The 18,065-nt window shown below is 49.0% G+C and overlaps 1 protein-coding gene across 2 annotated transcripts in view; it reads left to right on the top strand.

Moving 5' to 3' along the window:
* Positions 1–7,731: 7,731 nt before the first annotated feature.
* Positions 7,732–18,065, top strand: part of UBE2O (ubiquitin conjugating enzyme E2 O) — a 56,523-nt gene continuing 46,189 nt past the window's right edge. For both annotated transcript variants that reach the window (XM_059998332.1, XM_059998331.1), the window contains exon 1: positions 7,732–8,187. In XM_059998332.1, coding sequence (XP_059854315.1) covers positions 7,771–8,187 — 417 coding nt within the window. In that variant the 5' untranslated portion in view covers positions 7,732–7,770. The remainder of the gene's footprint in view (positions 8,188–18,065) is intronic.

Here is an 18,065-nt window from a genome sequence, read left to right as displayed (position 1 = left end):
CGGCGATGTGCTAGATACAGAGACTAGGAGCCTATCAACTGGGTGGCGATTCCGTTGAGGAGGATGACACTTAGCTCGTTGATTTGCTGTGGATTTATTTTGAAGCCTCCTTTGCATAGATAGGCTGACATCACTGCAGGGCTGAACGTGGCCCCGTCCTTATTTAGGGTTCAAAATCTGCCATATTACACAGGCAGTTTCCTCAGGAACTTTCCAGACCTTTCTGCAACGGAGGTGTCAAAAGCAGGAAGAGTTCGCCACCTCCTGGAGAAAGAAGGGACCTACGGCTTCCTGAGCCTCTGGAGCCCAGCTCTCCAACGGAAAGATCCCGTGAGCCGCATATGTCATTTTCAATTTTCTAGTAGCCACACGAGAAAAAGCCAAAAGAAACAGGTTAATTTGATTTTAAAAAAATATTGTAGTTAACCCAATATATATAAAGTTATTGTCATTTCAACAAGGAATCAATATAAAAATTATCAGACATGTTTCATACTCTGTTTTTTTTTTTTCTTTTATACACTGAGTCTTCATAATCCAGTGTCAATTCAGACCAGCCACATCTCAAGTGCTCAAGGCCCAAGGTGGTTAGGGGCCACGGCAGCGGGCAGCCCAGATCTAGAAACTGAAGTTTAAGGAGAGAGCAATGGTGGGGGGAGGCACATGTGTATGTGTGTGCACGTGTGTGTGTATACACGTGTATATGTACGTATGTGCACGTGGGGTGAATGTGCCTGTGTAGGGTGTGTGTCTAGGACAAATGGAGAACTTGGGACTTGAGCAAAGACAGAGGTGTCCCAGAGACCTGTTGGCACCATCGGGACCTTTGAGAGAAGTTGGTTTGTTTTGTTCAATCATTCAACATAATTTGTTTAAAATTGACATATAGTTGATCTACAATGTTGTGTTAATTTCTGCTGTATAGCAAAGTGATTCAGTTATACATATATATACAGTCTTTTTCATATATTTTCCGTTATGGTTTATCACAGGATATTGAATATAGTTCCCTGGGCTGTGCAGTAGGACCTTGTTGTTTATCCATTCTATATATAATAGTTTGCATCTGCTAACCCCAAACTCCTAATCCATCCCTCCCCCACCCCCTTCCCCTCTGACAACCGCAAGTCTGTTTTCTATGTCTGTGAGTCTTTTTCTCAACAAAAATCTTTTGAGTACCTACTATGAATCAGAACTATGCTGGATGCTGGAATACAAAGGTACAAAGAAGATACGGTCCCACAGGAGAGACAGGCATGCAAATATGGTTGTAATAGAGGGAAATAAATGCAATCAGACAGGTATGACCAGGTAAGTGGGGGAATAAGTGGGGAAAATAGGGCTCTTGGAAGACTTCATAGATAAGAAGCCCCAAGCTGGGGCTTCCCTGGTGGCGCAGTGGTTAAGAATACGCCTGCCAATGTAGGACACACGGGTTTGAGCCCTGGTCCGGGAAGATCCCACATGCTGCGGAGCAATAAAGCCCATGCACCGCAACTGCTGAGCCTGCGCTCTAGAGCCCGCAAGCCACAAGTACTGGAGCCCATGCTCCGCATCAAGAGAAGCCACTGCAATGAGAAGGCTGCACACCGCAATGAAGAGTAGCCCCTGCTCTCAGCAACTAGAGAAGGCCCGTGCGCAGCAACAAAGATGCAACTCAGCCATAAATAAACAAATAGATAGATAGATAGATAGAATAAAAAGAAGCCCCAAGCTGAGTATTGTAAGATGAAAAGGAGTTCTTTAGGTAAAACCATGGGTTGAAGTAGAGGAATAAAAAATTACAAGCAGGGCTGCCCTGGTGGAGCAGTGGTTGAGAGTCTGCCTGCCGATGCAGGGGACATGGCATGGGTTCGTGCCCTGGTCTGGGAAGATCCCACATGCCACGGAGCGGCTGGGCCTGTGAGCCATGGCCGCTGAGCCTGCACGGCCGGAGCCTGTGCTCCGCCACGGGAGAGGCCACAACAGTGAGAGGGCCGTGTACCCCCCCCCCCAAAAAAAAAAGAAAAAAAAGAAAAAATTACAAGCAGATGGTGAAGCAAGTGCAAAGGCATGGTGGCCCCAAAACGTTGGGATCCTGGCGTGAGCAGCTGAGGCCAGAGCGTGGACTGTGTGCACTGGGGTGCAGAGCTGGAAGGCGGGGTGGGAGGTAGGTGGAAGGAACCAATTCATGAAGGGGCCCTTGTGCCATTCTCTGGTGGACCATGGAAAGCCACAGAAAGACGCTAAACAAAGAAGTCGAATGATCATGTTTATATTTTCAATCTCCTGGGAACAAGGTGGTGAGGCGACTACAGCAATGGCGTAGGCAAGGGATGGAGATGAATTAATAGCAGCAGGTAACGTTGATCAAGCGCCTACATTGTGCAGGCAGGTGCAAAGCACCTCCCATTCATCATGTCAGTTAAATTCTCAATAGCCCTATCTAGTAGGTACTGTTATTATTCCCATTTTACAGAAAGGAAACCAAGGCTCAGAGAAGTAAAATAAGCTGCCCAAGGTCACATAGTGAGTCAGCGGCAGCACAAGCTTCAAACCCACGTTCATCTAAAGGCAGAACCCCAGCCTTAGCCACTGGACCATCCCATCACCACTCCTGCACCAGCCCCCGTGGAGCTGCCCTCCGCGGAGCAGCTCTGGATTTGGGGTTGTGAGAAGGGGGTAGAGGGACCATGACCTGGGCTTTGATGACTTACGGAGCTCAATATCGAGGGCTGACCCTCAGGTGGCCAACTTGGTACCCAGGTAAGTGACCCTGCCATCAACCTGGATGAGGACTCTGGGAAAAGGAAGGGGTCTGGGGAGAAGATGCCACTTGGCACCCGTGGCTGGTCATCCAGGAAACACCCACGTGTTGGTGCTGGGTTGTCGGTGGTGAAGAGCATGGCCTGATTAAGCCACTGCAGCCCTGTTGTTCTGCAAGCTGGTCTGGTGGATTTGCTGTCTTTGGCCCCTGTATCCTCAAGGAGGAGGGAAGCAGGATGAGCCTGCCAAGCCTGGGCTCTCACTATGGCTCAGCCTTCCCACTGTTGCCCTCAGCACAAAGTGTTTCACGCAGTGGATTGCAACCCATCCTCAGAGTCAGGAGTGAGAATGGCCAAAAGCCAGCTGGTCTGGGTCCTGATTCTGACTGTACTGCAGGGTGACCTTGGGCAGACCCCACACTTGGTTCTCCCAGGGCATCAATGCAAGGAGAGGTGAGGCTCCAGGGACAAGAAGAGCCCCTTTAACTCCAAGAGCCCGTGATTCTAGAGCAACACACAGCTGGATCTCAGAGGCGTTTCTCCAGCCAGCCACTGAGGTGTGGGAGGACTCTCCAGGGCAGCTCCCCTCCTGTCCCACTTTCTGAACTAAAGCCCCCAGTGCTGAAGCCAGCCTAGAGCCCCCAAACACTCATTGCAGGGTAGAAGGACCTCTCTGAGCCCGTCTGAATTTGCTCCTACACGGAGGTTTGGAGAGGCTGGGCAGGGTAAGGCACCCCCAGCGGGCGGTGTGGGGCCCGTGCACACTTCATGCATGGGTCTGGAGAGGCAGCCAGTGGCCAGTTAAGATAGGGACAAGACACGGCCTGCTTCCCAGAGATCAGCTCACTCTGCTGTCAGCTCTGCTGCCTCCTGCACCTGGCCAGCTCCTAAGCAAGGGGAGTGGCCAGGCTAGCTCAGCTTCTGGCAGGCACATTTGTAAATAAGCAAAATTCTCCCAAGAAGCATCTCTCTTTGCCAAGAAGGGCTAGGTGTTGGGGCCATGAGAGAAGGGGGTTTCTCCATTGGGGAATACAGGGTTTTTTTCATTCAACAATTATGAAAATAAAAATCAGGCAGTCGCTTCCATCCAGGCTCACCCCACTCGCCAGCCTGGATGTAAAGAGACACTGTCTGGGGGTTTGGGAAGGAGTCAAGACTCAAACCTTGTCCAGGGCATCTCAGGTCTGAGTGAGGGCACTGAAGGTCACCACGAGGTGGGGAGGAACGCACTGAGCTTCTCTCTGTAAAAGGGCTCGGATGAAGCTCAAGCTGGGGGTGATAGAAAGGGCTTTGAGGGACTTCCCTGGTGGTCCAGTGCCTAAGACTCTGCCTTCCTAATGCAGGGGGCCCGGGTTTGACCTTTGGTTGGGGAACTAGATCCCACATGCTGCAACTAAGAGTTTGCATGCCACGACTAAAAGATCCCGCATGCCGCAACAAATACCGCGCACGTGGCAACAAAGATCCTGCATGTAGCAACAAAGACCCGGTGCAGCCAAATAAATAAAATATGAAGAAAAGAGAAGAAAGGGCTTTGAGGGAGCATGGGCAGGAGAGGGCTAGAGAGTGCTGCTCTCCCCCACCCCAGCTTCAACTCCTCAGGTATACAGAGGAGAGGCTGGGAAACTGGCCAAGTGGAAGTACAGAAACCTCAGACTGTACCCACCAAGATGTTACATTATTGCGTGCCAGTGCTGTGCCAGGCACTTACTAGGCACCAGGGTTACACGTATAAATACAAGAGGATCCACGTGCTCAGAACAGGTTTAGCAAGGGAGGGGTCAGCATTTGAAATCTAGGTCTCTTGCCTACAGCCTAGAACGTTCTTGGTAGTGGTGCGGGAGCGGGGCACAGCACAGTCTGGCACAGTGCTTCACGAAGTAGGGGCTCATACTTCCTCCCTCACAGGCAGATCATCTATGTAAAGGTGGGTAATCTATGTAAGCACTTATCATAGTACCTGGCATTAAGTTACAGCTCAATAAATGGTTGCTATTATTAGCTGTTATTATAAGAAGCCACAGAATAAACACGGCACATCTTCCTGGAGTGCTAATTTTACTCAACGATTAGGGAAAAAAGGACATTCTTTTTATATTAAAACAAACACTGGCATAAGCTGGAGTAGAACGCAAAGCTCACTTGGATTTTTGACCTCAAACAAAGATTTCGGGCGTTCATTGCCCTGCCCCTCCTAACGATTTGCTCACCCCCCATCCCTTGATGGACACAGGACTAGAAAAGCCCCTGCAGGGACTTCCCTGGCTGTCCAGGGGTTAGGACTCCATGCTCTCACTGCCGAGGGCCCGGGGTTGGGTTCAATCCCTGGTTGGGGAACTAACATCCCACAAGCCACATGGCGTGGCCAAAAAAAAAAGACCCTGCACTTGAGTCAGGAAACCTGGGTTCCAACCTGGCTCTGCCAGTTACTACCTTGTGACCTTAGGCACTGAATTCCTTGGGTTCTGTTTCCTCACTGGTACAAGAGGGTTAGTTACACCTATATTCCAGATTGTGATAACAAACAAGATAATGTATGTGAATGTGCCTGGCAAAGTGCCTGGTCAATATAGGTGATCAATAAATGTTAGGTGGATGATCAATAAATGTTAGGTGATCGAGGCCAAGGAGACAGAGCTAAAGGGACATGGTAGATGGAACAGAAGTTACTATGTCACTGCTACTAAGCCTCCCAGGTCTTTATGGGGAAGGGAGTAGGGAACTGTGTCCTTACAGCAATGATTCCAGATGGCCATTCTGCACTGCGGTCTGTGATGGGAAGCCGATGATTTGGGAACCCAGCTGTGGCCCTGAATCATATACTAATTCCCCTTAAGCTCTTTTTCTATATCTTAGTATGTGAGTTTTCTAAGATACAGGTCCATATTGGGCCCCCCCCCACCCCAAGCCCAATAATTACCAATATTACTTATTACTCAATAAGTACTTGGCTCAGGGCATCTCATGTACTCAGATTGCCATCTGTGCTTCACGCATGTTCTTCTTCTTTTTTTTCTATTTTTTTTAAAATGTTTTTTCTTTCATGAGTGTTCTTATAACTTTTCCATGAGTGTAGTCTGTATCCTCGGCAGTCTATAAAGTACCCAATGACTTTCTGGAAGAAACTAAATACTGTAATATTGAATCATCTTACTAATCTTCCATTGATGGTCTTGCAGAAAATTGTGGGAAAAGAAAAAAGATTTTAACTGAGAAAGGTGAGGGCTATAGCTTGATTATTCCTAATTTCCTTTCAACAACCCATTATGAATCTGTCTGCTGAGAATACATCTAAATCATTTGGAACTTACTTAGGAGACACATTAGTATAATTACTTTTTATATTTTAAAATGGCAATCTGGAGCAGATCATAGGTCTAAGAGTTCTTCCAATCTAGAATTTTAGTCTAGGCAGGGGGCTTGAAATATTATAATAATGTAATATTATAAAAAAAGTTCCTTTATTGAGGGAACTATATGCCAGGCACTGGTCTATTTCACTTAATCCTCTCAAATGCCAGATGAGACGGGTACTGCTATTACCTCCCCAATTTTACAGATGAGAAAATTAAGGTGAAAACAAGTTTATCAGCTTGCCAATTTTATAAGACTAGTAAGTGGCAGTGCTGAAAATTGGAATCAATTTTGTTTACAGTTATGTTCTCATTGTGGTGGCTTCTATTGTTGCGGAGCACGGGCTCTAGGTGCGCGGGCTCAGTACCTCCACAGCATGTGGGATCTTCCCGGGCCTGGGATTGAACTCATGTACCCTGCATTGTCAGGCAGATTCTCACACTGCGCCACCGGGGAATCCCCTATGGCTTCTACTCTTAACTACCTCACTATCCTACCTCTTGCCATGCATAAGCCTCAACGAGCTTTGAACTCATTTAGATGTATTTAAAGCCAAACCACAGGGGCCACTAACACTTGCTTACCTTTCTTATTTATTTAATTTTATTTATTTTTGGCTGCGTGGGGTCTCCGTTGTTGCGCGCGGGCTTTCTCTAGTTGCGGCGAGCGGGGGCTACTCTTCATTGTGGTGCACGGGCTTCTCATTGCGGTGGCTTCTCTTGTTGCGGAGCACGGGCTCTAGGCACTCAAGCTTCAGTAGTTTCGGCGCGCGGGCTCAGTAGTTGTGGCTCTCGGGCTCTAAAGCGCAGGCTCAACAGTTGTGGTGCACGGGCTTAGTTGCTCTGCGGTATGTGGGATCTTCCCGGACCAGGGCTCGAACCCGTGTCCCCTGCATTGGCAGGCGGATTCTAAACTACTGTGCCACCAGGGAAGCCCAACTTGCTTACCTTTCTGATCTTTCTCTGGGACTCCTTCACCAACCCCTTGACCAATCCCTGAGGGGTCATAACCTTCCAGGCTGTGCACGGAATTCCCTAAAGCAATACACTCTAGATACACTCTCTATGTGGCCTTGCTTACAAGCTGCCTTGGAGCTGCTTTTAAGCTATTTAATGTGTATAGTACACGTTTTGCCTCCCCAACTAGATTGTAAACACCTAGAGGACAGAAACTGTACCTTGTTCTTTCTGTATCCCTCTCAGCGCCTATGACTAGACTGGAGACGCCAGGGGAGCTCATTAAGTGTTGTTGACACTCTTCGGACCATCCTCCGTCCCACCTCGGCCACTCCCCTTTTCCTCGGTGACCACTCTACTTCCTCCTCCTGGGTCCCCACCCCTGCCCGCTCCCTCTACTTTTATCCCCTCTGGCCCCGCTCGCCCTCGTGGAGTTCATCCTTTCCCACCACGTCCCCCGCCCCAGGCAGAATCTCCAGCGTCCCCTAGCGACAAGGCGGTAGCCCCTAGCAACCGCATCTCGGTTTCCTGACGACGACGGCACGTAAGGTCACGTCAGCGCGCCGTGGTTCCGCCCCCGGCGCCGGCTGGCCCCGCCTGCCCGCGCCTCTTTCGTCGCCGCCGCTGCTGCCGTTTCTGCTGCCGCTGCTGCTGCTGCTGCTGCTGCCGCCGCCGCCGCCGCCGCCGCCGCCGCCCGAGACTCGCGCAGAGCAGTTATGGCGGATCCAGCAGCACCCGCGCCCGCAGTCTCGGCTCCCGCCCAGGTCCCAGACACGGCCCCGGACGAGACCTCGGCCCCGGACGCAGCCCCCGCCCCGGCGCCGGCGCCCGCCCCGGACTCGGCCTCCGGGCCGTCCTCGGACTCCGGTCCCGAAGCCGGCTCGCAGCGGCTGCTCTTCTCTCACGACCTGGTGTCGGGCCGTTACCGCGGCTCGGTGCACTTCGGGCTGGTGCGCCTCATCCACGGCGAGGACTCGGACTCGGAGGGCGAGGAGGAGGGCCGCGGGAGCTCGGGCTGCTCCGAGGCGGGGGGCGCGGGCCACGAGGAGGGCCGGGCCAGCCCGCTGCGCCGCGGCTACGTGCGCGTCCAGTGGTACCCGGAGGGCGTCAAGCAGCACGTGAAGGAGACCAAGGTGCGGCTGGGCGGCGGGCCGGCGGGCCGGCGGGCGGGGGCCGGGGCCGGGGGCCGACGGAGGACCGAGTTGGCAGCTAGAGCCCTAGGGTAGGAGTGGAGACGTGCGGGTCGCTGCCCGGAATGGTGCAACTGCAGTGGGCCGAGGTGGGAGGACAAGCCTCAGCGGAGGGGACGCTCCGGTGCAAAGTCATTGCACCAGCCCTGGGCCACCGGGCCCCGGGCTTCCGCACACGGAGGACTTCCAAGCCGTACTAGGCTGCGGTGTCGGCCTCAAGATTGTGTATGTGGACCCACTCTAGTGGGGGGAACTCCTGGGGCTCTCGGGCACGCTCGGCTTTACACCGGTGCGGCGTTTTGCTGACCCCCAAGGAGCTACATGGTGCATTGTGCATCCAGAAAGGAAGGCCGTGCCGGTCCGGTCCGTGCAGGGAGGGGTTGTGGCATTCCAAAACAAAGATAGAGGTGAAAATCGCGGCCGACATAAAACCCCAAGAAGTTCACTAGATTACAGAATGCGTTATTATGGGTGAAGAAAACCAACTCCTTTGTGTTTTACCTTGTTGTCTCGTTTTAATTGCTGCAGGGAACTTTGAGTAAATCATTAACAATCAGAGCTGTGATATTAATAGTACTGGGGGAGCAGGGAGGGATGTGACAGCTGCTGACTGGGATTGATGACTCTTAAGTACAGTTGGACTAATTGGAAAAAAAAAACTATAGAACTATGGATGGAGGAGAGCCACCCATTTGGAAACCTGAAGGGTTTTTTTTTTTTACCTGAGGCCATTAAGGAAACGTCAGACTCTCTTATGATGTTGGTGAATACTGCAGTTTTACAAAACTGCAAAAAGCATTCATTGTCATAAACCTGAAACTGTGAACCAGGGTTGGTTTGGTGGTTTTCATGACTTGTTTTCTTGAGTGTGAATTCCTATCAGTGATTCAGACAGACACACACGCCCCCTGTATTTTTCACCCCTTCTTCATCTCCTCCTCCTTCTCTCCTTCAAGAAAACATTTCGAATGCTTCTTAAAAATTACCACCAGTATTGCTGTGTTGGGAAGCAGGAATAAGGCCTGGGCTGGTTTAGCTGCCTGGGATGTTGAGTGGTGTGATTTCAGGGGAGGGCACTTTAGAAGTTGATCTGGGTTTCTCACACCCTGGGAGACAAAGGTGACCTGCACAAGGGGTCTGTGATGACAGCTCAGGCGGGGAAAAAGGCCCCACTCCCAGGAAGAGCCTATGATCCATTTCCTAGTGGCAGAAGTGACTGCTGATACCAGCAAGGTCTTTTTCCTGGCCAGCGCACGGGCATCCACAGACATAGAAATCTGCACACAGGACCCCTGGCTTCCCCTCAGAGAAATACAAATCAGGTGGTAGCTTCTCTGACTCGGAGAGAAAACGATAAGTTCATGCAAAAGTATGTGGAAAAGATTACTTTTTGCAGCAGAATGCTTCTTAAAAATTACCACCAGTGTTGCCGTGTTGGGAAGGGAAGATTTTTGCTCTTTACGCTGTGTTTGTGCATTGTCACACTAGCAAATGGTTGCTAGCGTTTTCCCGTGGGTTCTTAAAAAATGTTTTTCCCTAACCATCTTCTCTAAAGGTTTGTGATTTTGGAACGGAACTCGGTTTACTCTGTCATGGCCTCCTGCCCTGGGACTCAGGGAGGCAGGCCTAGCTCACTGCCGGGAGCTGCCATGTTTATCAGTTGTTGTTCCTGTTCATCTTGACACTGGTGGTTAACTTTGTTTACAGTCATGTTCAGTCTGCCTCCCCCCACCATGTGTAATTATACGAAGTTTGACTTAAAATACCTATTTTGGAATCTAGTAGAAAGTAGCTTCAAGGCACCAGCTTGGATATATTTTGAAGCTGCCGTCTTGACTTGCTTTGAATTTGTTGGAATCCATCGTGGCTCCACTGGTGATGTTTTCTTTGCCATTGTAGTTTCTGCAGCTTCTGAGCTTGGCAGAAGCTAAGGGATATAAGAATTCTAGGAAGCGATGACATGTAGTGTCTATTCATGGATGGCAGGACCCACTGCTGCTTTTAGGGTTTGAGAGTAGGCTTACTGGGGAGGGAGAGGCGAGTTTATACCTGATAGGCACCTCTCTGTTACCCAGAGCCGTAGGCACAGATGACCCTGGTCAGCTGAGTGTCTCTCTTGCTTTGCTCCTGACCACCCACTAGGGTGACGGGGTGGGTCCTGGGACCTTGCAGCATTGTGGTTTAGGAAGATTTTCCTTCTCACCTCCCACTCCTTATGAATCCATTGAGGTGACGGTGTGCCGTAAAGGAAAGACCATTAGACCGAGACTGAGCATTTAGGTTCTGATTCCTAGTCCCGCACTAATCTGGTTATGAGATTTGAGAACCCAGTTACTGATAGAATAAACTAGTGACAATCTTGGGAAACTTCTTTCTTTTTAAAGCTGCCACCTATTGGCATTTTGTAAGTAGCGTCCTGTTAGTGTGGGTTGTTTAGTAGGCTGTGGAGTGTTTTTGTAGTTTTTGTGTTAGTACGGTAGACAATGAGTAATCTTAGTCTCTTAATTTCTTTTAAGTTTTTAATGAACAAATTCAGAAAATTCAGAGAGAGAGATGAAGAGGCTGGCCAACAAGTCCTATCCCCTCCTGGCCACTACCATGAAAATTATCAACAGAAATAAAATAAGGAGTTCTTCCTAGAAACTGGAATTTATGGTCCAGCGCCTGAGGCTTCAAGCAGCCAAAGTTACGCTTCTTCAGGACGTAAAAGAAGCGCGCGGTTCGTGCTCCTTCCTTTCCCGGAGCTCCTGACCCCTTCAGCGTGGGAGCTGATTTATCTACTTGAAACTTTTCCCATTTGGCCGTGGATCTCCTATGCGGAGATGTGCCCCATCCCCATCAGCGGTCATCCTTTGAGTAAATGTTTGGAATAAAGCCAAATGCCGATAGCCTCTTCCCCTTCTCGAGCATTGGCTAGACGTGGTGGGTCTTTCTGGTCTCCACGTGAGATGGTTGGACAGAGTGGCCCCTATAAGGAAGAGAGCTAATTGCTGTCTGTCCAGGTTTAGGGCCTTCCTGTTTACACTGCTTTAGCTTTCCTTTGCTTTCCCATCTCTCGTGCGTTGTCTTTTGCTCTCAGTTGCCACAACTTTCAGGGTCTTACCTGGCTTGAAATTTCATGTCTAAATTAAAGCTGTCTGTTCGTGATCATCCTGCTTTTGTGAGATGTTTTGTGTGTGTGTGTGTGTGTGTGTAGCATCCCTGATGTCAGGAATTGGCTTTTCAGTCTATTTTTGTCTCCTACTCAGGCCATCATTTCCATGGGGAAAGCTATTTAAGTGTCGCATCACAGCCTGCGAAGTTTGCTTCCTTCTCTTGTCCAGGTGCTGGGCTCATTAAAAGCAGTTGTTCTTAGTGATGTAAGGTTAAGCAAGATGCAGGACTAAGTGCATCTAATTGCATTTTATTCAGGTAGGATCACAGCGCTTGTGGCATCTCACCGTTGTTCTGTGATTTTAGTCTTCGCCCCTTGGCTTCTGGTTTCTAACTCCTAGGCCTCAGTGCCTTTGTGGTGCCTCTGTCTGGCTCGCCACCTGACTCAAGGGCACTTTCACCAGATGAAGGGCGTGTGTTTGTGTCCCGTGATTGGAAGTCAAAACCCTTGGGTGCTCTTCCTGTCTGTCACCTACTCTGAATGACCTTGGCCTTGTCACTGCCTCATTTTGTCTCTCTGCAATAAAATACGAGGTCTGTCTTTCTAGCCCCTGAAATGAGCCTGCACAGGTGGAATAACCAGAAGTGTCGCCAGGTGGTGCCCGTAGCAGCCACTTGGCTCTTAGCAGACACCATCCTGATGTCCATCAGACAGAGCCAGCCCCGTCCCTGCAGGAGATCACGTCCATGTGTCATAGGGTGATGCCACTCGAAAGAGAAGCAAAAGGTGCACCACAGGGGTTTGTCTCAGGGGTGTAGGAATTCCTGTTTGATGATGTTGTTGCTTGTGACCTGGTGGATTATAGATTTGATTTCTTTATTAAGCCTCTTCTATAAATACTCATGATCTTCACTCCTCTGTTACTTTGTAAGAAATTCAGTAGTGCACGTTTAAAGTAACGTCTGCCGAAGTCCACCAGCCTCCAGGAGGGGGAGGGAATGAATGTGTATGTATGTTATGTATATCTTCCAGAATCCAGGAGGCATCTTTTGAAATTCCCAAAAGACAGGTAACGGGATTATGAATTATAGGGATGACAGAGTATTGCTTTTGTACTTAAAGATTACATAATGTTTGTTCTTCTCATTATTGTGGTACTACGTGCTGGGCACTCCGTAAGTGCGTTATGTGTGTTGCTCACTTAATGCTTGCAGTGCCCCTGTGAATTAGGTACTGTTATCATCCCTGTATTTCAGAGGAGGAAACTGAGGAGCAGAGAAGTTGAGTAACTTGTCCAATGTCACACTGCTAATAAGTGGAGGAACCCAAATACAAATGGAAGTAAATATAGTTTGCTGTCATCTGAGGATTCACAGGTCGTTAATATATCGAGTTCCCTAATCAAACATGAGTCACAGACCCTGTGATTGGCATTAATCCTCCAGTCTTTGCACACTTAGAAGTCATAGTGGAATAGGCGGGAAGCGCAGGTGAGGAGAAAGGGCAGGGCACTGGGGTGGGTGGGAGGTGGACCAGCGGCCGCAAGGGAGGGGATCATGGCTGGGAGCAGGCGTGGGGGGGAAACACCATGGTGGCGCTGCAGGGCGCTTCTCTTCTACAGTTGTCATTCCCTGGCCCCTCGGTCGTTATCAAAATAATGGTCAGAAAACACATTTTATTTCCGGAGAACTTGTGAACACCCCTAGATGTTGAGTGTAAGGAACCTTTGTAAGTCTGATTCCCCACCTGCATCTCCCATAGCAGAGCAGGTCTGAGTAACTGGTCTTTCTGTGTTGTCTTAGAAAAGGTTGGTGTTAGGAAATCCAGCCTGACCTTGTGCCCCCTCTCCTGCTGCTGTTGTCACCCTCCGGCTGGGAATGCTGAGTCACGAGTCAGGTTCAGGTTCGGAAGGACTCCTCGGAGAGAGGCTGAGTTCCGCTCAGTTCCAGTCCCTTCTCCTGTCAGTTTCCCGGCAGACTCTGCTCCCCACCTGTTTTGGCTTTAGGACATTGAAGGTCTTTTAGTGTTTTCCCCGTCCCCACATCACTGGTATTCCTACTTTTTTCTTTGTCATTTTCCTGTTCCATTGAAAGGAACTTTTTCTCTTTTTTACTCTTTTCCCCAGGGGCCTCATGGAATCCAGTGGAACATCTATGGGGCCAGTACTTTACAAGAGGGGTGCAGGTATAGTGTGTGACGTGAATTGCCGTCACAACAATGCTGGACCCGTGATCAGTGTTAGCTGACCCTGTGGTCCCCTCAGAGTTGAATTTAGGGCGATTTCGGTGATGAGTGGGTTCGCTGTTAAAAAGCCTTAACCCTTGGAAGACGTAATCTGTGCTTCTATTCCGATTGAAAGAACTTTCGGAGTTAGGCAGCTTCTGGATCGGGGTGGGAGGGTGCTCAAAAGGGGGAAATGGCCATCAGGACCGTTAACAAAGTGCTTTTCAGTTTACAAGGTGCTGTCACTTGTACTTACTAGCAGTTTGGTGTTTCTAACTGTAGCTCCTCCCTGAGGCTTCACTGGCCTGGCGGCTCGATGCTAAGCCCTGAGAAAGTCGAGGTTTTCACGCAGCTGCGTCCACAGTGGCAGCTCTTACTGAGCAGGGACACACGTTCAGAATTTCTTCTCTTGCTGACATTTCCCCCGGCCTCGGGGGGCTTTATTAGGAGCCACCTGACGTGTGGTTACAGACAGAGAAGAGCAAAACGCTTACTGGAATTTTTTGTAGTTCAGAATAGGACTGAATCATGTTAATGGGAGCCCTCTGCGTTTATCTACTCCAAGCTTCTTTGCCCTTGTTTTGCTCTTCAGCTGCACTCTGCGGTTGAGGATTTCGTGTCCTTCAGTGCAGGCGGACTGTGTTGAATGGATCTTTTGGTCAGTTTTGTCCGCAGGTATACTGTGTTCTTAAGCAGGATTGTGAAAAAGTTTTTATGATTTAAACATTGAGGCAAATGATACACTGTTCAGGAGTATTCAGCTAGGCAGTAAGTGCTGGAATGCATGTCCTTTTTGGGTTAAATCCAGTTGACTGGCTGAGGGGTTTTTGGTTTGCATATTTTGAGAGACGGAAACCTTTTATTTTCTGCAGCGAGGTCAAAGGAATGAGACACTTACCAGGTCACTTCTGGTTTAAATTGATAGCATAACTATATCTGGTAAAAATTCATTCTAACTGTGACAATCTGAGCAGTTAAAAAAATTTAACTGAGTAGTGCTTTAAAAAAAAAAAAGGAAAAAGCAGTCAATCCTATTCAGCAATAAAATGAACCCCCCCCAGCTGCTGGAGAGAGTTCCTGCAGTATTAAGAGCGTTCTTCATTTGCATCCTGCAAGCGAGAGCTGGTCTTTCACACTGCGCAGCTCTGATGAGGTTCTTCCTCCTTGTTTTAATTTTGATCCTCTTTGTGGGAGATGCTGCTGTGATGAGGGCTAGTGAAGCCGTCTTGACAGGCATATCCACAGGACTGTCCTTGCCGGCCCCCTGTAAGTACAGGCGGGCAGGAATACAGACACACACACTCTCTGTCTCTTGCGTGGCTCCTGGCAGCATCAGGATGTGACATACTCCGTGTTGAAAGCATCCTATTTGTCTGCTCTGTGTAATTACTTAAGGGAGTTCGAGGGCCCTGAAGGCTGATGATATCACCTTCAGGGTGAGGAAGGAAGAGCATCTCGCCCACCCTGGTGTGCTTTGGGGGGCACCCCAACACCCCGTGATGAGAAGGGGGTGTGCCTCCGTTTCCTTGTGACTGGCACACCCCAAGCCTTTCTTCTTCTGGCCTCACACCACTGGGTGTGAACAGCTCTTCTGAAGGACCAGTGAATTCCTGGTCACTGTACTCACTGATTTTTTCTCAGTTCCTGTCCTTTTGACCTGCCAGCCTTGTTAATATGGTCCGTCACCCTCCTACTGGAACCTTTCTTCCACTGGGTTCCACTATACTGGCTGTAGTGAATTTTTCTCTCTTTTACCTTTTTCCTCTTAACCTCTCTCAGAGGTTCTCCTCTCCTCCTGTCTTTTCTTCAGTGCTGTCATCTGCTCCTGCAGTGCAGCTGGTATCTGCATTTACACGACTTCCACGTCCACAGCGCGTTCCCAACTGCTTCCTTGCTAGCCCTGTCCTGTCATCTAGAGCCTCAGACTTCTCACGTGTAACTGCCCTCCCCACCCCAAATCTATGGAATTTTAAAAATTCCTTTTCCCAACTTTTTATTATGAAAAAATTTCAAACATACAGAAAAGTTGGACGACTAGTCCAGTGATTACTAATTACCAACAACCATCTTGAGTCAGCAGTTAACCTTCTGCCAAGTTTGCTTTATCTGTGTGTGTGAGAGTATGCGAATGTTTCCTCCTGAGCCATTGGTAAGTTAGTAGCAGACATGGTGACAGTCACCTCTAAATACTCAAGTGTACATCTTCTAAAAATCAGAACATTTGGGATCATTTTAAATTTACCTTTCTGGGCTCCCATTCTAATTTTTTTTCCCTATTATGAATAATGCTGCTATGAAAATGGGTGTACAAATATTTCTTTGTGATCCTGTTTTCAGTTCTTTTGGGATATACTCAGAAGTGGAATTGCTGGATCATATAGTAATTCCATTTTTACTTTTTTGAGCAACTGCCACACTGTTTTTCCATAGCAGTGATACCATTTTACATTCCCACCAACAGGGCACAAGGGTCCCAATTTCTCCATATCCTAGTTTGTTATTTTTATTTATTTATTTTTTGATCATAGCCATCCTGCTGGGTGTGAGGTAATATCTCATTGTAGTTTTGATTTGCGTTTCCCAGATGATAAGCGATGTTGGGCATCTTTTCATGTGCTTATTGGTCACTTGTATATCTTCTTTGAAGAACCTTTTATTCCAAGTCATTTGCCCATGTTTGAATTGGGTTGTTTGTTTTTTCGTTGTTGTTGAGTTTTAGGAGTTCTCTCTGTATTCTGGATATTAATCCTTTATCAGATATGTGATTTGCAAACATTTTCCCCCATTCTCTGGGTTGCCTTTTTACTCTGTTGGTAATGTCTTGACGCATACAGTTTTAAAATTTCCATGAAGCCCAAATTTGTCTGTTTTTTCTTTTGTTGTCTGTAGCTTTGGTGTCAGGCCCCCATTCTAATTTGTCATTAAATCTTTGTTTGAAACGCCTCTTGCATCCTCTGCATGTCCTTTCTCCTGGACTGGTTCACTCTCTGGTTGCCTCGTGTCCAGACTCCTCTCCTGGTCTCCCTGCCTCCAGACCCAGGACCCGAGGCTGACCCCCAGCCGCTTGTCATGCCTTAGCTTGTCTTCAAGGCTCCTCACCTATGTTTCACATGGCCTCCAGCCTCTTCAGGTGACTCCAGCTAATCTGTTTCCCCAAATCAGTTGCGCTGTTCCCTGCGTCTCAAGCCCTGTGGCACTTAGACGACACACTTGGGTTCTCTCCCTGGGTTGGACGCTTCTTGAGAAAGAGAGCTTTCTGTGAAAGCTTATATTCTGAGTGACTCACGTGTAGGAGTGAGTAACTCCTTCAATTAAAAATGGATCTGGGGGCTACCCTGGTGGCGCAGTGGTTGAGAGTCCGCCTGCCGATGTAGGGGACGCGGGTTCGTGCCCCGGTCCGGGAGGATCCCACATGCCTCAGAGCGGCTGGGTCCGTGAACCTGGCTGCTGAGCCTGCGCGTCCGGAGCCTGTGCTCCGCGACGGGAGGGGCTGCAGCAGTGAGAGGCCCGCGTACCGCAAAAAAAAAAAAAAAAAAAAAAATGGATTTGGGGGCTTCCCTGGTGGCGCGGTGGGTGAGAGTCCGCCTGCCGATGCAGGGGACGCGGGTTCGTGCCCTGGTCCGGGAAGATCCCACATGCCGCGGAGCGGCTGGGCCCGTGAGCCATGGCCGCTGAGCCTGCGCGTCCAGAGCCTGTGCTCCGCAACGGGAGAGGCCACAGCGGTGAGATGCCCGCGAACCGCAAAAAAAAAAAAAAAAAAAAAAAAGGATCTAACCATCCCTGTTTATCAGTGGTGGGGGAGTGGGGAAAGCGTGGGTAAATGATATCTGATCGGCACTTGTAAAGGCTGATTGCATGGAATCACCTGGCTCTTGTTAATGCAGATTCTTCTGAAACAGACTGGGGTGGGTGGGCCTGAGGACCTGCACGTCTAATATGCTCCCTGTGATGCAGGTTCTGCTTGATGGGACTAACTACCCTTTGAATTGGACTGATACGTAGGTCCTTAAAAGCCCTGTTGATGTCAATAGTTTCAGTTTTTAATCTACCCCCTATCCCAAGTTTTACGCATATACAGCTGGTTTGAGGTTTTTGTCACCCTTCTGCTTAGTCTTCTAGTAGCAGTGTTAATGCCAGAAATTGTCAAAAGATGGGGCCACAGGAGGGAAGGGAAATTAAGTTGCCTTTAAAAACCAGGCAGTGCTTTCAGGTCATAGTGGTAGAAAGACCTGTTTTCTTCCCCACTACCCTTTTGCCTACTGACCAATATTAGTACACAGCTGTCGCTGAGACGTTTCATTGGACTTAATTTCTTTTTAGGGTGAAAATATATGACAGTTGTCATGAGTATAATGCAACCAGTCCAAGAGAAAAATGATGGAAATTGCTGTCCTTCAGCCAGCCAGTACCGGCGGGGTGCCTGCCGTGTGCCAGGAAGTGTAATGCTTGCTTTGCGTGTGTCATCTTTCTCTTTCCCTAAAGTGGCCAGTGTCCCCATTTTAGA

This window comes from Delphinus delphis, chromosome 19 (genome assembly GCF_949987515.2).
Source record: "Delphinus delphis chromosome 19, mDelDel1.2, whole genome shotgun sequence".
Classification (NCBI taxonomy): domain Eukaryota; kingdom Metazoa; phylum Chordata; class Mammalia; order Artiodactyla; family Delphinidae; genus Delphinus; species Delphinus delphis.
The sequence above is the reverse complement of the archived record's forward strand: the minus strand, read 5'-3'. Positions and strand labels throughout refer to the sequence as shown.